This window comes from Electrona antarctica (assembly GCF_951216825.1).
Source record: "Electrona antarctica genome assembly, chromosome: 10".
NCBI lineage: Eukaryota > Metazoa > Chordata > Actinopteri > Myctophiformes > Myctophidae > Electrona > Electrona antarctica.
Genome location: NC_136791.1, coordinates 14,743,279 through 14,764,713, shown reverse-complemented (window position 1 = coordinate 14,764,713; position 21,435 = coordinate 14,743,279). Strand labels below are relative to the sequence as shown.

General features: G+C 42.8%; 2 protein-coding genes across 5 annotated transcripts in view; both read right to left on the bottom strand.

Moving 5' to 3' along the window:
• The window catches only part of tarbp1 (TAR (HIV-1) RNA binding protein 1), a 54,173-nt gene extending 52,049 nt beyond the window's left edge, over nucleotides 1-2,124 (bottom strand). For all 4 annotated transcript variants that reach the window (XR_013790914.1, XM_079511720.1, XM_079511722.1 and 1 more), the window contains exon 1: nucleotides 1,630-2,124. Coding sequence is in view for 3 of the 4 variants with exons in the window: in XM_079511720.1 (XP_079367846.1) it covers nucleotides 1,630-2,011 (382 nt within the window). In the remaining variant the exon portion in view is untranslated. The remainder of the gene's footprint in view (nucleotides 1-1,629) is intronic.
• A 3,142-nt stretch (nucleotides 2,125-5,266) lies between these two features.
• On the bottom strand, nucleotides 5,267-21,312 carry LOC306931294 (FERM domain-containing protein 6). Its single transcript, XM_079512613.1, is given in 15 exon segments — nucleotides 5,267-6,971; nucleotides 7,264-7,334; nucleotides 7,812-7,937; nucleotides 8,805-8,934; nucleotides 9,428-9,609; nucleotides 10,526-10,693; nucleotides 10,696-10,699; nucleotides 10,855-10,923; nucleotides 11,851-11,916; nucleotides 12,876-13,031; nucleotides 14,084-14,273; nucleotides 14,924-15,000; nucleotides 16,015-16,094; nucleotides 19,653-19,743; nucleotides 21,108-21,312. Coding segments are annotated over 15 exon segments (1,773 nt in total). The 5' UTR covers nucleotides 21,186-21,312; the 3' UTR covers nucleotides 5,267-6,686.
• Between the last annotated feature and the right edge of the window lie 123 nt (nucleotides 21,313-21,435).

Genomic DNA, 21,435 nt, shown 5'->3' with positions numbered 1-21,435 from the left:
GACGGCTGGCCGGCCTCTCCCTTAGAGATAGGGTGAGAAGATCAGTCATACATGAGGGACTCAAAGTAGAACCGCCAACGTAAGTGGTTCGGGCATCTAGTACGGATGCGTCCTAAGCGTCTCCCTAGGAGGACCGTGAGGTCTGCACGTGCCACTGGGAAAAATTAAATATATCCCCAGGAGGAAGTTGCTACCCCCGTGACCCGAATCTGGATACACGGGATATTGTATTCCCATTCAATCTTTTTCTTGCATTTGAAGACAGTGTGGGAGTTTTGTCTTTCAATGCAGTAAAATCATTTTTATTATACCCGTCCCTCAGTGTTAATTCAACACTCAGGATTGTTCGCTCGCGCGTCAGTGTGCGTGTGCACGTGCGTGTGTGTGCGGGACTCATGTGATTCTCTTGCAATTAAGTTAGATTATTTCAGTAACTCTTTTAACTTATATACTACATTAAATGTAATAACATCACACACTTCCTCTTAGCACACTTGAAGTACTACAAAAATAAATTGGAAATTTTAAATTTTGTGAAGCAGCATATTTCAACACAATGCAAGGCATTAGCATGCTTTTATGAAACATACAAAAATTAAGACACAAAGCATTAAAGAGTATGCAAAAGTACTTGAGTAAAAGTACACAAATATATTGGCATCAAAATATACTTAAGCTACCAAAAGTAAAAGTGCTTGTTATGCATGATATCCCATTTTATACCCCCTTATATTGTTTACCTTTTCTGCATAAATTCCCAAATACAGAAAGGGTAAGGGTCCTGAAAGGGGCTATCCCATTCCACATAATATGTGGAATGGGATAGACCCTTTCGGGACACTTATATTTATGTCCTTTCCAAATTTATAAATATCCTCTGAAAATAGCCATGGCCTAGTGGTTATTATAACGCAGTGATGCAAATAGCCTGTATCCTGCATGCTTAGACTCACTAAATTGAGAAAGGACAAAATCAGGTCACCTTCTGGGGGTCCTGCCACCTGGAACTCGGAGCCGGCAATACTCAGTACTGTACTCTAACATCGTAGAAGTACTAGTAGGACTCATAAAATGTCCCTGGGACCCATCTAAAAGACCACGGACCCATTACATTGAAAACCTATTTAGTTACATCACCGAATAACGTATGTTTTACAAAGTAAATAGTAGCTAAAGTTTTCAAATAATTGTGGTGGAGTAATTTGTAAAAGTACTGTACAATATGTTATTGCCTCTGAGATGGAGTGGAGTAGAAGTAAAAGTAATGTAGACTACTGACAATTGGAAACAGTAAAGAAAGAAATACATCAAAACGGTACTACGTCTACTACAGTGTATCTACTTAGTTACTTTCCACCACTGGTTAAAAAAGTGCTCGTCATGCCATAATATAGTAGTCACGGTTCTCAAAGTGGGGTCCAGGGACCCCAGGGGTCCTTGAGGGAGCTCCAGGGGGTCCCCAGCTAAATAATAGTTTCGAACCAAATGGACCCTCTTCTCTTATGGGGGTCACTCACTGGCATATCTTTTCAAATGGGGGTCCGTGGGCTAATAAGTGCAACTTTGGTGGTCCTTGACATGAAAAAGTTTGACAACAACTGTCCACTGGTATAGTAAAGTATAGTATACCTCCTCTGCTCGCCGACGCTGTGTCATCTGCAGAGATCCTTGCGAGGAGGGCGATGCACTGCGACCACACGACAGACTCGATCTTTGCTATTATAAGCCGTTTTTTAGCGGCCGTGAGACGACAGCGAGCGTTCTTGGCATGTTCTCCCGCTGGTGATGATGAGGAGCACGGGGTCGTGTCCTCCTCGACTGGGGTCTCATCATCGGTCAACAGCAGCAGAGGTCCATGTAGTCCCTCTATGAAGGCTGTCAGTGCGTCTATCTGGTGTGTGCGCACCGGCCACTGGTCACTGTGCCAGCACAGACTGTCGAACAGCACGTCGTAGTCGGGACCGCTGGACAGGAGAGCGTTGATTAGCACAGAGGTGGAGGAGGAAGACATCCTGGACAGTGAGTGAACTGAACTGCCACACAGCAGCGAGTTGATCGGTGTTTTCGCTCTGTTGTTCTTCAGCTTCTTCTCTCGCTCTAGTCTGGTGTGATGTGATGCGACACCACCACGCGTTTCCAATGCGGAATGTAAACTTCCGCGTACGTCACCTGATACTCTCGCGAGACAGTAATAGTATCTCTCTCTCTGTCTGTGGGTGTACCGGTGTAATATAAGTGTACTGTAAAATCAATGTAAACTCAAATGTACTTACAATCATTGTATACTACTTGTATACTCGCTATATTTATTTGTAGATCTTGACAATTATAAATCAACTAATTAAATTATGAGGCAATATGTAATTTAAAAAAAAAGTATCTTGCCACTAATAAATTATTGTACGAGTTCCAATCTGGCTTCAGAACATCCCACTCCACTGACACATGCCTTCTCTATTTGAGCGACCACATCAAACAAGAGGTGGACGCTGGCAAATACTGCGGCATGGTCATGCTGGACCTCCAAAAGGCTTTTGACACAGTGAACCACTCCATACTGGTTAACAAGCTAAAAGCAATTGGTTTCGATAGCACATCAGTGAGCTGGATGCAATCCTACCTGGAGGGGAGAGCACAGATGGTGGAAGTGAACGGAACACTGTCCCCCCCCCCCTCCCAGTGAGCTGTGGCGTTCCACAAGGAAGCATAGGGGCTCTACTGTTCCTAATATATGTTAACGACATGACTTCAGCTTGTGACTGCAACTTGTTCCTGTTCGCAGATGACTCGGCACTGCTGGTCTCGGACAGGGACAAACTGCAGGTTGAAAATGCCCTCAGCTCTGAACTCGGTAGAATCTGCACCTGGCTCGCTGATAACAAACTATCTTTACACCTGGGAAAAACTGAATCCATTCTCTTTGGATCTAATAGTAATCTCAGCAAGGCAAATGGCTTCTTGGTTAGAGTGGGTGACAATGTTATCACACGTAAAGATGAAATTACCTACCTAGGTTCCATCCTGGAGGCTAATCTTTCCGGTGATAAAATGGCCACCAACGTAATCAAAAAAGTCAACCAAAGAACAAGATTCCTTTACAGGATCTCCTCACTGGTCGACAAAAACACCTTGAAGACCTTAACAGGAGCCCTTGTACAAGGCTTCTTTGACTATGCATGCACCTCCTGGTACCACAGCACCTCAAAGGCCCTTAAAACTAGGCTCCAGACCTCCCAAAACAAACTGGTCAGGCTCCTACTTGGCCTCACCCCCCGAACCCACCTCACCCCTGCCCACTTTGACAGACTGGCATGGCTTAGGGTCGGCGACAGAGTACAGCATCTTGCAATGGGTCTGGTCCACAAGATTCGATACTCCACCAAGATACCCATGTACCTGTGTAGATACTTCCTTAATGTTAACGAAGTCCACACCCACAACACCAGAGAGAGTGCAACGAATCATGTTCAACCCAGATTCGGCACAAACAAGGGACTAAATTCTTTTCGCTCCTATGCCACCAAAATGTGGAACGCCCTACCAACAGTCATTAAGACATGCGAATCCCTTGACTCCTTCAAAACCGCTCTCAAAGGGCACCTACGGATGGCTGCAATTCGAAACTGGCCCCCGTAAAATCTGAATCCCCCCCACCCCCCCCCCCCCCCTTTTTCCCCTCACTGTATGTTTCTTTTCCCTTTTTACCTCCATTATGATGAATTCCTGTACTGTTCTTTGTCTATATAGAAGTGTCTATTTGTACGTCTCTAAATGTTTTGATGAATTGAACATGGTGGACCCTGTTGTAAACAAGTGTAATGCTTAATTGGGTCGTCCACTCACAGTTAACAGCCTTTGTATTGAGTTTGTGCTTGAAATGTACTGTAATTCTGCAAACTGTTAATAAAATATTCAATCAATCAATCAAAATTATGTATATAGCTTGAACTACTCAGCTGTGTGTGTGTGTGTGTGTGTGTGCGCGTGCGTGTGTGTGTGTGAGCGAGCAATAAGATTGCTTATACCTGCAGGCTCCTTGCCGTCAGGAAGTCAAACTTGAGCTTGAGCGTGAGCTTTTTAGATCTGTGGTTTTCACAATGTTTGCCTCTTTCTTATGATATCGGTGTTTGACCATTTTGTTTGTTGGTCATTAAAATATAACTTCACTGTCACCTGGGGACCCCCGAACCAGTGGTCAATAACACTGTTTGATTTCTTAAACATGATTTGCATCAAATAAATCTGTTTGTGAAATAACTCACTCACTTGCGCCCCAATCACTTTCCAATAAGCTCAGTTTATCTGGGTTGTCGGGTGGAGGGAATGCAATGCTTAACAAATTACTTTTTACAAAGCCCTTATTGACATGTCTGGGTAAACTAGAAAAAGAAGCGCTTTGTTTGGGGACAAAAATAGATCCATTATATACACCTCAGCAACAGAAATAGTTCCTTTACAAATAGAATGGCCGTGGATTCGTAAGAAACAGCACAATTAAACACTGGACAAACAGAGATAGATTTGACATTCCATTTTCCACAAGGTTGAATATTTTTGGACCATTTTTGCAGCATAAAAACACCCAAAACACACTTTGTAGTAATGTGTGTAATTTTATACAGTTATATGCAATGATTCCATATAGAGTCTACACAAAAACACATTTCATTTTCATGAAATACTATAAAAAGTGATTCTCAACTTTTTTTTAAAAATATGCATTTGCCTCGTCTCTCGAGACAGACTGTTGACTAAAAAGGGCACCGATTCTCCTTTTTTTTGCTGATGGGTTCTCAGATTGGCATTGGCCATGGAACCCTATTTGATACAATCGTTTCACCTATGGGACCTCAATCACCACTGTAAAATTCTCGGTGTTAGTTCTAACTCTGAGAATGTACAAAGGGAACCAAAATGTAAGGGTCCATCTGGTTCCATTTGTAGTTGTACACTCAAGAGTTACAAACCCGAAAGGGTCCATTTTAGACCCCTGTGGTCCCCAGAACCAACATTGAGAACCAGTGATATAAAACACACACACACACACACACACACACACACACACACACACAGAGGGTGAACAATACAAGCAGGTAATTCGATGAGTTTTCTGCTGAACAACACAAACCCTAGCGTCTCTAATCTGCGATGAACATTCAGCGAAAATAATAGATCTACATGCAGTTGTGAGCTGGTAGGTCGGCTATTTTCAGTGAAGAGATGTCGGTGTTGTTAAGGGGGGAAAACAATCAGTGAAAATACAATCTGCTGAAAGGCTCACGTTAGTGACCAAAGTTTATGTTCTTTGCATGTCACATGGCAAGTATAACGGTCTGACAGTACAAAAAATAATCATGCACTCAACAGTACGCGTACGCCGCTTCAGAAAAGTCATAAAATGTGTTTTTCAATTTTGCAAAACTTAAAAAAAAGTTAGACAGTTTTTTGTTTTTTTTCACCAAAGTTTGAAATGAGTAATAAAAAAAGTGCAATTATGTACATAATATACAATTCAAAAAAAGGTAAATAAATAGGTTCCGATTAAAACACAGAACTAAACAAGATTGGTATCAAGAAGGCCCTCTCGTCATCTTTTTCAGCTTCTTCAATACTTGGAAATACTAGCATGCCGTCCATCACCGCCACCACAAAGATGAGTCCTATAATGCAGTGCCCCTAAACATTTTCATGTCAAGGACCCCCAAATTGATATGCACAGAATTTGGCTGCGGACAGACCCCCCCATTTTAAAAGATCAGTGCCAGCAGGTACCCCCTGGCAATATATCTACAAGCCCAGAGCTAATAAGGAGTAGTTCACCCAAACCATTACTTATTTTGTATCAATTACAAACCCCATGAAGCCACCCATTTCGACTGGTATCAATGGACAAGACCGCAGTTATCAGTTAGGATCAGTACGATTTTTTCGGACGAGTATGGGCATGCCTAAGGTTGGCGAACATGCGTCAATATTAGGACCGCGCTGCGACATGCTTGCGGTTAAGTTTAGGGGAGGGTATGAGGAGGCTTGTCGTTTTTAGTAGGCAGTAGACCAAAACGACAGGATTAAGGTTGGCGAACATGCGTTAATATTAGGACCACGCTGCGACATGCTTGCGGTTAAGTTTAGGGGAGGGTATGAGGAGGCTTGTCATTTTCAGTAGGCTTAGTAGACCTGAATAGACCGATAAGACCGGTTAACGTGTCATCAACGCCAATCGCAGCCAGTAGGCTCCAGACGAGCCAATCGGCTAGATAAGATCGGCGTAATAAGTAAGCTACTGGGAATTATCGGTTGATTTCCGGTCGAATCGGCTAATGAAGCCTTGAATTCATGGAAATGTTTTAGTTTATGTCTCATTCCTCAGCCAATAATTACATTTTGATGGTGAGACCTACTGCGTCTCATATTGGCATATGAATTCAAGGCTTCATGAGGTATGTACAATTGATAGAAATTAAGTAATTTTTGATTCCTTTAAGTGATTGAAACTGTTCCTCATTTTGCTGGAACCCCCTGAAAGTGCCCTGGAGTGGCCACACGTTTTGAGAAGCAGTGCTATAATAACGCATGCAAAGAAATTTCCACATGCGGACACTCCTCTCTATAATGGAGTGTAAATGGAACACACGGTAAAAAGGATAGATTTATGTACAAGGGGGGAATCAAGTGCTTTGTGGGGTTCAGAGTATGTACTCCAGCAGCTGTTCGTCTCCTAGCAGGTCCAAGGAAAGGCAGTTGGTGGACCTGCGGCCGTAGAAGGAAGGTTTAGCCTGGTAGCCGTGGTCCCCCCCGGCCCCAGCGGGGGCCTGGGTGATTGTCTGGGGGTCCGGGAGGCCAAAGGTGAAGATGTAGGAGGCGTCCGGCAGAACGGTGGTCCGCAGTGGCACATGAGGGGAGAAGAGACGCACGTCGTGAAGGCTTTGGCTGTTTCCATCCACGCAGGTGTGAGCCGTAGGCTTTTGCAACTGTAGAAAAGAAAAGGGTTAGATTACGATTTAGGCCAGGAGTCTTCAACAGGGGGTCCGGGAAGCCCTAGGGGTTGTTCAGAGTAACTACAGGAGGTCCACCAAAAGGGCCGTTCACACAAAGCACAATAACCATCACCTTAACTATAACGATATTGTTTTAACAATCGTTCTAACTAAGTGGATGATAAGAGTCCACACCGCGACTACCGTATAACTACAACGATAGTGAAAATGATACAGCAGGTAGAAAGGGAGGGCAATTTAACATTGAAGAAAAACAAAGACAAACCTGTCCTAGAGTGTCCTGGATATGCAATGCTCCTAGATCATGGTCACTGTCTGGGGGAAACTCTTTGCTTCCTGTAGAACACAAAAAAACGACAAAATAAGTCCTTCTAGGGTGCCGTCATACAAGTCCAGGGGTGCCTTGGGATATTTGGAATTTATCAATAGATCACTACAATCTACACCAAATCTCTTCTCCATAAATAGCAGATTTACAAGCTCATAACCCGTCACGTTGTGATGTCACATGTGGTGACGTGTTGTGAGCTTGTAGAGCTGCTATCTTTGGTGAATGTTCCCTCCAGAATAGGGATACTGGTGTTCAAGTGGTTAATCGTGGATGTATAGTAACGGAACCACCCGTAGAGCCCCACTGCTAGCAGAACTGTCTACAATAATGGCAGACTACTGAGAAGGAAACATGCATGCGTTCATTCAACGTTTCGATTTGGAGGTTCCATTTGGTTCCGAGATCGGACTTTAAAAAAACTGAATTATTTAACACAAATTAACATAGATTACATGATTTTATTGTAAAATTGTAATTCCCACCGGGCCAGTGAGTGTGTGCAGTTCCTATTGGACAGTCCACTGACGCACAGTCCAGAAGATCAGCCAGATGAAGCATCTCCACAGGGTCTACAAAAGTTTTCGGGCTGCTGGTACTGGCCTGGATGTCTGGGGATGAGAGATTTCTTTATTTGCATGCGTCAGACAACAACAGAAGTGGGGACATTTCACAGAGTTGATGTCAACCACGTCCATTCAATCAACACAGTGGGACATTTCACAGAGTTGATGTCAACCACGTCCATTCAATCAACACAGTGGGACATGTCACAGTTGATGTCAACCACATCCATTCAATCAACATAGTAGCACTTCAGCAGACAGACTAACATTCAAACTGGGAAAACATCTGTGTCATTTTAGCTATATGTACGCCTGTATAGCAACATGTGTTTTTCAGAAACCTCTTAGGATTTAAAACATTGGTTTAGAACAGGGGTTCTTCAAAATAGCAGATTGCGTACCATCTGGTTTGAGAACCACTAATTTAAAAGTCAACTTTAGATACAGTGCACTAGACCCTACCCTACAAAATGTATGCTAATTAGTCAGACTGGGAAACCTTTTAATCTAGCACTCCCCCAAAAAATAATTCAACTGCCCCTAGCGGTCTAACGGTAAGGCCGACGGAAATGGAAGTGAATGTGTTGGATGCATGCATGCAAAGTGTAGATACCTGGACTTTACTCAGGTAGTTTGTCGCCGTCCGACCTTCCAAGCCCGTGTTATAAAAGTTTTGGGCCAAAACTCAATCGAAAATCAGCGATCGAAAATGGGCGAAAGTGGCCGTTGTCCAATCTGCTCAGTTCAAAGCTTGTTGGATGTGTGACTTTTGATTAATTACATCTTTTCCGATTTTCAGGCCTAAAAGTATGGGAATTGTTCGTGCCAGGCTGAGCCTCGGGCCGGCCCAGTGGGGCCCAGGCCTTAATTTCCAGGCCTGTTGAGAACCCTACAGTGTACATGGCTTCTGACCTTCCTCCTGGTGCCAGCCGTCTTCCTCCGTGCGTGCCTTACAGCCCATCATCACGTCGATGCCGGAGCTGCCGTGGCTGGCCGCCGAGCTCAAGCACTTCTCTGCTTCTTCCTCTCCCTCCATGTACGTCTGTCACCATTATGACATTTTACATGACGATTAATTGTCACACATATAATTGCGAGTAATGATTGAATTGCTGAACAGTGACTGGAACAAAAATTACATGTTTGGCTTTTAGGCTTTGAACTTGCACAGGGCAAATAAATAATATACACACAGAAATGATTACTACATAACCTTCTACAATTTTTTTTTTTTTAAATGTTTTAAAATACATTTTTCAACATGAAAACAATTATGACTATTATGCAAAAAGAAGTGTATACTCACTCATAGTTTTACTGTACAGTTTTTCTACTGTTAGACATATGCTAGGTTCTTAGCTTCCTTATGATTATTCACTACCTTTTATGTATTTGATTATTGTATTACCATGTGTTGTTCTTGCTTACTGTAAAGTGAAAAGTCGCTCTGGATTAAGAGTGTCCGCTAAATGCCTAAATTGTAATTGTAATCTCAAATAATTGCGTTTAAATATATTATATTGTTCCAGGCCTACCTCCATGTTGATGCTGTGCTGACGGGCGTCCGCCTCGATGCCCGAGCTGCTGGTGGAGCGCCTGGACAGGCCAGGGCTGCCCCCCAAGCTGCCTCTGGACAGGCCTGGGCTGCCCCCCTCGCTGCCCGGAGGCTCCAGGTCCATGTCGTCACTGATGTAAGACTCCCTGTAGCGCTTCTTCTCTGGACGCGGCCGAGGGGAACAGACAGACGACATTTGTGCATTAATCAATCACAGTGAAATGGAAAAACTATCGAGTTCTAATAAATACTGGGAGGGAATTCATAATGTTTTTTAGTAATATTATTATTAAGACTGCCAGAATTAATACCAGTCTGTCCAGTCACTGCCATAATGTACTGTGTACTTATTCAAGGGGAAAAACTACCCCGGGTCATGAAACCGGCGGAAGTTAGCGAAAAGACCACCCGAGGCATGGATTTTGTAATCGCGACCAGCGACACTTTTCTTATGAGCCGTGAACATCAACATTTACGCAATCTGGGAAAAGAACCCGAGATATAAGGGTTTTGAGATTTCAGTCATCAAGCAAGTGGACGAGGGGGAACACTTTCATTGACGGACCGACCATTTCCGGTTTATCTCCTAGCAATGGAGACGCTGATCGCTAATAGTATATCTCTTTCTGAATTCATAGAAATTTTAAGAACCGCATAAAATACGTCCTTGGCGGGTTATGAGTACATAATAATTAAATAGATTTTCAATTCAAATTCATACGAGTTTAACCCACCCAGCTCTTGGGCCAGACCGACACGTGATAATGTGAATTTCACATGACCGAGATGGTTTAGCAGTTTGGTTTACAAATTATTCAAAGAAAATAATCAAAACATTCAAATTCCACGCCCACCATATGCTATGGCTATTTGGGATTTATTGTGAATTCTTGTCTTTTAACCACTGCACTAAAGAAGTTTCCAAAAGGAAAAATAAAGTACTTTGAGGTTGTAGTTGGAGGGGGGGGGGGGGGGGGGGGGGGGGGGGGGGGGGGGGAGGACGACGTTGGCATGGAAAAGATGAGGAATGTCTAAATGAACTTAATGTGTGTGCATGAATCCACTGCTCTCCACTGACCTTCGACCTCCTCCAGCTGACGGAGGCGTCGGAGCACTGGCTGCAGGCTGAGGTGGAGGCGGTGGCTGCTGCTCAGGTGGAGGAGGAGGTGGCGCGAGCGGAACGGAGAGCCCGTGTAGTACACCAGCTTCCTGGCCGAGGGCAGGCCATCTGGCTGGATCTCAAATTCTTGCCCTGAATGAATGAATGGGACCGACAACATGGGCATTAATACACACCGTGTGCCATTGTAGTGTCAGTGCACGCACATTAAATAATTAGCACGGCTCCACTTTGTTTAACTGTGCAATGAAGAGAAAGTGCTTGTGTGTGTGTGTGCGCGCATGTACCAGGAAGGTGAGACGTCCCACGTTGGACCACGGGAAGTCGTATAACAGCTGCCGTATGTTGTTCACCTCCTATGAATGTCGTGCGTACACACACACACACACACACACACACACACACACACACACACACACACACACACACACACACACACACACACACAACACACACACACACACACACACACACACACACACACACACACACACACACACACACACACACACACACACACACACACACACACACACACACTTCAAGTTCCTGGAAGCGTCAGGCTATAAAATATTGAAAACAGACTTAACAAATAATCTTCCTCGTCAAGATTTTGTATCTGATATAATAATCTAGCAGTAATTAATTACAATCTTTTTGTTCTTATGAGCCGACAGGGTCCTTGAGCCATGTCACGCTGTGTTGACCCTGGCTGTAACTAATCAGCCATGCTTGGAGGCCTAATCCACCCAAATGGCCTCCTGGCACATCAAACAACAGTCTTCTCTATCCATCTAGCTATCTATCTATCTCCTGATGCACCACTGCTGCCTGCCTGGTGGCAACCCCACACATTCCCTACGTCAGTGGTGGAAAAAAGTACTAACAATGTTTACTTAAGTAAAAGTAGCAATACTGCCACTATAGAAATAGCCTGATACAACTACAAGTGAAAGTCTGGAAATTCAAAATTTACTTGAGTAAAAGTACAAAAGTATTTGGAATCAAAATGAACTTAAAAGTACCAAAAGTATTCATTATGCAGAATGTCCAGTTTCAAGATTTCAATTTTCAAATGTATAAAAATCTTTTGAAAATAGCATATCTACAAGCTCACAATGCGTCCCATCGTGAAGCATTGTTGAACTGAACATACTGCTAGTCCAAATGATAGCTAACAGGGTAGCATTCCATGATCATAGACACCATTTGTTTTTGTTGTTTTTTTACTCTTACATGTATGCCGACATGTGCACATTAATAACACTCGGCTCCTCACGCACCTGATAAACTTGCATTCCTCTCAGGGTCAGGCCCAGCAACGCCGTCCCTCTCTCCGCCTTCTTGTCCTGGACAGAATGAAAGATGAGACGTCAAGACAGGCATCCGAGCTCTCTGATAAGAAACCCTTTCACCGCTCAGCAGCCCTCCTCCACTTCAATTGGAACTCTCCCAGGCAGTTTCTTTATTAACATTTTCAAATCACATTATGGGTCAAAAAGAAAAATATATACAAAAAATTTGATTTTTCGCCTCCCCCCCCCCCCCCCCCTCCCACTACACTTTGTAAATCATGTGTAGTACAAATACATAGAGAATGAATGCAATTTTGACAATGCCATTTTGCTGGCTCCTCCGACTAACATTACACCCTCCATTGGCACATGTTGTTTGTTTGTTTGTAAAATGAGCGCTATATACAGTATTGCATATGGTGATACCCGATCCAGCAGTTTATTTAGGCCGTATCGGATGCTGGTATTGATATCGGAACAATGAACCAGGATAGATATGATGTGATGATATGAAGGTTATGCAACTGGCCCATAGCCATCCCTCTATTCAGCAGCACAGCTCAAGTGAAGTGAAAACACCTTGATCAGGGCCCGGGCGGCAGGCGTAGCCGTCAGGGCACCTAGGCTGTTGCAGCCTGAGAGTGCATTGCGGGTTCCACTACCGGTCCCGGACCTTTGCTGCGTGTCAACACCCCCCCCCCCCCCCCCCCCATTTCCTGTCAACCTACTGTAAAAAAAATCTAAAAACACCTTGATCAATAGAGGGAACGGTGGAATTCCATAGTCCGGGTGGAGATGATGTGTGAACTCACTGAAATTACTTTCATTAGCATTCACTATGTCTGTTTTATGTACTGTAATATATACCTTTTCATACATTTTTGCAGGATTCAAATTTGTTTGTTTGATGCGCAGCCAAATTCGATTGAGCCTTCACACCTGCCCAAACGAAGCGCACTGGTGTCAATGCCACCTTAGTCAAACGAAATCAACACTGGCACCTGACCCCTGACCTTTTGCAGTTTGTAGAAGGTGACGGGCACGTCCTCCAGTCGACACGACTCCCTGATGAAGTGCAGGACGGCGTCCCGCGCCGGCATCCCCCACAGCTCCCGGTGCACCTTGGGACCGTGGCACAGGAGGTAGTTTGAACCACGCTTGGCCACAATCTGCAAAAATAATAATAATAAACACAAACCTATTATTATAGTCTAGGGCAGTGTTTCCCAAACACTGGGTCGAGACCCATTTGTGGGTCGCGGACACATTTGTATGGGTCCCTTTATTTTTTGCTTCCTACAGTTTGTTTTTATTTATTATTTCAAAATATTTTCAAAAACATTCCCAAAAGAGCAAAAAATTTCATGAATTAAAAACAAAAGTCAATGATTTTTTTCCGTAATTTCATGAAGAAATCAAAGAGAAGTCTAAGAAATTCCATAATTTAGAAAACAAATGTTTAAGATGAAGTGAAAATAGCCGATCTACAAGTTCACAACACTGCACAAAGCGACGTGTTGTGCGCTTGTAGATCTGCTATTTTCACTAGTTTGGGTCCCAGGAGAATGTCTAATTTCTCTTTTGGGTCACAAAGGTTTGGGAACCACTGGTCTAGGGTTGCAATGAGTGGCCCTAATTAAGCCGGAAAGCCCCAAAATCTCCCTCGGCCGGTACAGTACATCCATCACACTGGTGGTGATGGACCCTTAATACAGTGGTTCTCAAAGTGGGGTGCGGGGACCCCCAGGGGATCTCTGTTTAAGTGGGAAAGCATAATGTCATTTTAGATTTTCGCTATAGATCATCTCTGTCGGGTTAAAATAATATGTCCAAAACTGGACATACGGTATGAGATTTTCCCCAAATACCAAAATATCAAATCGAGACACATTGCGAACTCGTAGATCGGCTATTTTTGCATGACGCCTTTGAACAACGTAAAAAATAGTGGTTAAAATAATAAAAGTAATAATAATAATAACTTCAACTTATATAGCGCCTTTAAAAAAAACATTGACACTTGTTTGTTTGGGTGATTGAATAAGTGTCTCTTCAGGGAAAACGGTCCAGTACAAAACACGCTTCTCGAATTAGGCAACGAGTAAAAAAAAAAAAAAAAGCTAATCAACAGAATAATCGCCAAGAAGATAATCAGCGGTTGGCTGCAGCCCTAATTGGACAGTCTATTTGAGAGGCCACTGCGCCACACGACGACACCCACCCATGGAGGGAAGTAATCCTTTGGCTGGAAGTACGGCGTTCCCCCCTTCTCCTCCAGCGGGTGGTCCGCCAGGTCAGCCTGCAAGGCGTAACCCGCCAGCTGGAAGTACACCTCCTCTTGCTGCCGGCATTCGGAGCGCAACACCCGCTCCCGCAGGTCCGAATAATACAGATGCCGCGCCTTCCGCTCACTGGCACCACACGGGGAAGGAGAGGAAGCAATGAGAGGAGATGTGTGACTACAAGAGTTTACAGGGCGGCGACAAGAGGCATGTGGAAATGGAAACGGTACAACCAAAGCAATAGAATTAAAGGGGTGTTACAAAATCGGAATTATTTTGTCATAAGCGTTTCCATGTTGAAAAACGTCCATACATTAAAATAGCTGGAATAGCAGATTTACAAGCTTATAATGTGAGCTTGGAAGTTTGTAGAACAGCTATTTCTGCATTTTATAAAATATAATGAATATGTCAGTAATTTCTATGTAAATTTCAGATATTGCCCTGTGCATTTTTTATTACAGAAATGTAGTCTTTACTCTTTATTCATATGTCCAACGCCAAAAACACAATTAAATCGATAAGCCATTATTAACCGTCAGCTTAAATTTGTAATCGTGACAGCCCTAGGTGTTACGTGATTTGTGTTGTTTTCTTTATTCAAGTGTTACATTGCGCTATATTCTGATAGTACTCATTGCTAGAAAATACAACAATTTCATCCAAACAGGAGAGAGAACCCAAGATGAAGCAAGTGAAATTGGACGTGATGAAACAAAAAACGATAATATTGCCACACTCCAAAAAGATGAATGAGGAAAAACTACATTGAGACGTACCAAATGAGTCTGCCGTTCTCTACGTAGTACTGCACCTTGAGAAAGAGGACCAGAGGCAGCGCTCTCTTCAGTGAGCCCTGTGTTGAAAACAAACAGTGGTGGGGAAAAAGTACTCACATGTTTTACTTAGGTAAAAGTATCAATACTGCAATGTAGAAATACTCTAGATCTGTTACAAGTAAAATTCCCGAATTTAAAATTTACTTGAGTAAAAGTTTTTAAAAAGTACCAAAAGTAGAAATTACTCGTTATGCAGAATGTCTCATTTAAAGGGGCATTCCACTCATTTTCAACATTTTACTATGTCATTAATGTACCTTAGAGCTGTTGTGTGGAAATAATAAAAAAGTTCCCCCATTCTGTGTTTCCTAGAACTAGAGGTCTGAAAAAAATCATTAACATGGTGAAACACATCTTGATGTCATCAAGATGTGTTTCACCATGTTAATGATTTTTTTCATAATTACAGTTCTAGGAAATACAAAATGGGGGGACTTTTTTATTATTTCCACACAACAGCTCTAAGGTACATTAATGACATAGTAAAATGTTGAAAATGGGTGGTTTTCCCCTTTAATGTTTTAAAAAATCTTATGATAATAGCAGATGTAGATGGGCTATTTTCAAATAGCCGGTATATCGCTGAAGTGGTTTTACTGGTTTATGTATGTTTTGTAATAATAATCAAAATCTACAAAGTAACTAAAGTTTTCAAATATTTTCAAATAATTGTAGCGAAGTAAAGTCAATATTTGGATTCGACATGTAGTGGAGTAATACGTAAAAGTAGTGGAAATACAATATAATAAAGTACAAATACCTCAAAATTGTACTTATGTAAATGTACTTAGTTACTTTCCACCACTGAAAACAAAGCCATGTTGGATTAAGCCTAGTGATGCGCGCATACGTTTTTGTCATGCTACAGAATAATGAGCCACTCTTAAATAGGCCAGCGGACTGTTGCTGGGCGGTATAGGCTAATGAAGACTGTGGGTCAAAATGCTCCCAATTTCTTCTGACAACAATTTTCTGATAATTTCTGTTCTCCTCATAATATAATAAAAACACACAAAAAAACATGATCTTACCTTTCCTGAATCTTGCTTCCAATCCTTAGGAAAGTACTTGGTCAGTTTCTCGTCCATGTCTAAAAATATGTGCTCATTGTCTGGGGATGAAGAGAGACAGCAAAACAACACCACCCTCAGTATCCAAACAAAACATCATGTAACCGAGCGTAAAATTTGTTTAACAAAGGAATTAATTAGAAGAAAAGAAAGAAGAAAACCTTGTTGTGCGATTTGTGAATGAGGCTAGTGGGAGGTGAATGACAGCTATGCTATACGGCCAAAGTATGTGGACACCCCTACTAATTATTGAGTTGTTGGAGGAGGAGGGCTGTTTTTCAGGGTTTGGGCTACTAGGCCCCTTAGTTCCAGTGTGGGCTAATCTAAATCCTCTACAGCAGTGGTGCCCAAACGTTTTAGCTCAAGACCCAAAAGAGAAATGAGACCCAAACTAGTGAAAATAAAATATCTACAAGCCTCACTTTGCGCCACGTTGGTTGCGAGCTTCATGTGGACCTACTGTTTTTTTTCTTTCATGGAATTTAGAAGATTTTTTATTTTATTCATGAAATACATTTGAAATATGTTGTAATTGTTTTTAATTGATGAAATGTAACATTTTATTTAAACTTTTTTTTTTTAACCTCTTGAAATAATAAACCGCGTCACATCATCAAGTGTCGTGAACTTTTGTAGTCAGTTCTGCAATTTCTTTCATTTTTATATAATATCGGCCGCACAATGTCTTCACTTGCAGAATTAGATTCATTGAGCATCGTTTCGGTCGTTCAGACCTTCATCGGGCATGCCTGAATAAATCTAATTCTGCAAGTGAAGACAGTGTGTGGGATCCCTTTTTTCTCTACTTCTCCAGTTCCAGTTATCCGACGCACCCGTCCGCTGTAGGTGTGCATAAGGACCGTTTTCTTCTATATAATATCGCCCCAAACGTAGAAAGATATTTTAAATAATTGGGTGCACTTTGTGGCAGTAGTTTGCGGGGGATAACCCTCTGCTGTTCCGGCAAGACGTGTGCACAAAGTGAGGACCATAAAGATACTGTAGGATGATTTGTTGTGGAGGACGAGTGCCCTGTACCTTAGCCTGGACCTTAACCCCCTTCAACACGTTTTGGAATGAAATGGAGCGCCAAATGCGAGCCAGCCTTCTCATCTAAAATTAGTGCCTGACCTCACAAAATCTCTTTTGGCCGAATGGTCACACAAACACCCACAAGACACACTTCAAGATCTTGCAGAAAGCCTTCACAGAATAAAGACAGCGTCAAAAGGAGGGCAACTCCACATGAAATTACCATGTTTTTTTTAAAAGGAGGTCCACGTCCATGGTTCAACAAGATCATATAATTGGGTGTGATGCTCGGGGGTCCACATACTTGTGGCGATGTAGTGCCAAAAATGTGGCCGTAATGCTAATGTTAGCATGTTAGCTCAGGAGTAAACATTTTGGGCAGGAGCAGTGTTGATTTAGCAAGTCATGCCTAGCTGTACAAGTGTTAATGTGTGCATGCTGCTCCTGTACACCCTCTTATTACCGGTCCCTTATATACTTAGTAAACGTATTCAGGGAAAGCATCTCGATCTTCGATTTTAACCACTTTAACCATTATTTTATACTTTGGCCATTAGCTTGTAGATCTGCTATTTTTGAAAAAATAAATAAGCAAATTTTCTTTTAACTCAAATCGTGTGGGGGTCCCCAATATATATATATATACTCAATATAGCCTTCATCAGTGTCCTGATGAAGGCTGGATAGCCGCAACGTTTGTCGCCTGTCCAAAATGCAAGAATAAATTACTGAAATGCATGAAGTCTTGGTGTGTGCGACCCATTACCGTTATTTATATATGATTTGATTTGAACGGGTAACGCACCTTAAGTCAGAGCACGGTGGTCACATGAAGAGGTCCCTGGTATATTACATTTTGAGAAGGGGGGAGGGGCTAAATATATATATACTTTTGGGGGTCCTTGACATGAGGTTTGACAACCACTGATATGGCAAATATCAGAAAACTGTTTTAGAATCGGCCTCAGTTGTCAATGGGTTGAAGGCCGTCCACAGTCGACACCAAGCATATGTCTAAGTGCATGGCAGCGTCCACACCAACGAATAGAACCATGACACTGGTGGAAAATATAGCCTAGTTGAATTGATTTAAATTTGTATTACGTTAATCAGTGTTTAGTTTCACTCTGAGCAGCCAGCCATCAGCTGTTGGCTGGCTGCTCAGGTGGTTTGAATGCGCTCACACGTGCGCACACGCACGCACGCACGCACGCACGCACGCACGCACGCACGCACGCACGCACGCACGCACGCACGCACGCACGCGCGCACGCACGCGCGCGCGCGCGCACGCACATTGTGGTTTACGTCAACAGATGAACAAATCGAATGAAATACCAAAGCTTGGCCATCTATGATAAGACGTTCCGTCTCAGTGGGGGGGGGGTTGATATAGCAGTTTTTAACCATCACGAGAACGGACATATTATTGCAACATGGATCACATTACGTCTCACAGAACCCAGCGTACCACCCTGCCTCTGGTACCACAGTTTAAGAGTCACATTTTTGGCAGATCCGTCATCGTTCTTCACCTTTTTTTCTCAGACTGCCGTTGTGTTGCGTAACCAATTTACCACGCCATGGATTTAAACCTCACTCCTCCAAACCGTCCATCCATTTGTGATCTCACCCCCAGCCCCTCTCTGACTCATTCTGACTCACTCTACCCCTCTACACTCCTCTTACACTGGGGCTTTATTATTTTGAGTGAGTCTGTGTCATGTCCAGTTTCAATCCCTTACGCCCCTCTCCCTCCCCACCCCCGAGTCCAGTCATCAATCCGTCCCTCCCTTCACTGAAGAAGTGGAATGCAGGAGTGCATTCCTGGCTTAATGAAGTTAATATTGTTGGAATCCAGGCCCAAGTGGTCGCTGGACCAACACCACAAAAACAAAAGGCTGCTTGTTCAAGAGGTGAGCCTATACAAGATTACGGAGGCATTGCGACATTAATTCGTACAAAAAGTGAAACCGAATCAGAGCGTGAACACAACAATGAAGGATATTACCCTATTAGTTGTCGCAGACATTTGTCCTGACCATTCCCAATTGTATTGTGTAAATGGAACCACCGAATAAAAAATAATCCCACTGCAGCCATTCACTGCACATAGTGTTTTATTTTAATGTGATGAACATGTTAAGCGAGTCATTACTGTGTGACCTCAACTTTAAACCTGGCATCCCCATTTTGGGCATGACATTATCAGTGAAACTTTCCCATAATTTTCAGGAATATTCAAAAATAGCGAAAATCTACAAGCTTGTGAGTATATAGGCTATTATATAATAATAATAATACATTTTAGTTGTAGTGCACTTTATATTTTAAACAAACCTCAATGTGCTAAAAAACCTCAAAGTGCTAAAGCAGTGGTTCCCAAAAGCGAAATTTGATGTCTCCCTGTGACACGAAACTAGTGAAAATACTAGAAAATACTAGCACGACGTGTTGTGACCTTGCAGATCTGCTATTTCCCCCCTCTAATTAATGGCTTTCCCCCCTTGTTTGTTTTATGGAATTATTTTAAAACGTTTGAATTTGTTTTTAACTTGTGGGCTTACCCTTCACTACTGTGAGGCCGAAGAAGTGGAGCTCTTTCATTCCAAGCAGCTCCAGCACGCGGTCGAACACATCCTGGCCTGTAGACTTGAGCTGGAGCAGGAGAGGCGGAGAGGAAGTATCGTTAATTCAAAAGTATGCATCAAAAGTGGAACAGGGAGACAGGAAATTGCACTTAATATACGGTGCAGTGGTTCCTCAAAGTGGGGTCCGTGGACCCCCATGAGGTCCTTGAGGGGGTTCCAGGGGGTCCCCAGCAAAATTAGATAATATCCAAGTCAGTTTGAACACTTTAACCCCCATTTTATACTAGTACAATTAAAGAAAAATAGCTGCCAACATACAAGCTCTAAACGCATTGCGTTGCGAGTTTGTAGATCTGCCATTAAAACATTTTAAAAACACATTAAAATTCTTTCCATGTCACGCATGCGCACAACATAATTCTGATCTGTGCCCAGCGCACTCGAAACACCATGGAAACGCGAGGCGCTCGCAACAGAATCCCGATCCGCCATCTTTGAGCCAGTCTGGAGCTCTTTCGGTGCTGCTAGAAGCGCCAATATGCTAGCCGTGGGGCATTGAAGATTTTTCAATGAGGTCCAAATATCGCCTAATTGCCAATACAGGCGATTCAGAGAAAAACGCAGCTAAAGATCGTGGAGAAAATGGAGGAGCAAATGGAGGGGACATTTTTGGATCACCCACCATTGCGGAATTAAATTGTCTAGGGAAACACCTGCCTACAGTTAGTATAATAAAGGGTCATCTGTACCCAGAAAATGTCAAAAACTCATCGAAATCGTTAAGGGCACAAATTGACACTTTGAAAAAGGTTGTCAATACCATCATGGGCATGGAAAGAGAACTGGGAAAGCATCTGTGGCATTTTAGATTTTAGCTGTGGCTATTAAAAAATAGCAGATATACAAGCACACTTGTAGCTTGTACATCTCCCATTTTTGAACATTTCAGAAAAATCTTGAGAAGTGTGAGAAGAAGAACTACTGATTTCGATTTAAGCAATATTACACTTCAGTGATGCTTGCGGAACTCGACTTCGTCTCGTTCCTGACCGCATCCCTGTCGTGGCAATAATCACGTTAACCCACACCCTCGAGTGTAAAATTGCAATTATACAACAGTTACCCTTAAAACTAAGAAATGTTTTTTAATGACAGATGTAGTCACTACGACCACAAATGTTCCAAGAAACTAGCTAGCCTAGCCACGAGTTTGCTAGCGCTCTGGGAGAACAGAGCAGCTGAATTATTTGTTTTGATTAGGTGGTGAATGGTGCTGGTTTAACCCACGGCTAGAAGGCTGTTTCAACCAATCAGATTGCTTCCTCGAAACGACCTGTGGTATAATTGAAGGCATTTGTGGAATCGGCCTCAGGTCTTAATGGGTTCATGAACATTTAGTAAGGTCAAATAAGATGACAGACACACACACACCCCTACAGTGATGTCCAGCTGTTCCTTGTTGGGGAGAAAGACGCAGATGGTTCTCTCCTGCTTGGCCGAGACAGACATGATGACGTCCAGGATGAAGATGTTTTGTCTCCGTCGCGCTTCTATAATTATCCTCTTCCGCTCTCCCCTGCTTGGAGTTGTGCCTCGCAATCACTGTTTTATCTGTCCTGGGGTAGCGCCTCTTCCATGTCCTGAAAAGAAGTTAAATATGTCAGCACTATAACTATTAGAAAATGTAATAAACAACATAACTTGTACAATCGGGGGGGATGTATTTGGTTTCCCTGCTCCTGCGTCTCGTTTGACAGGA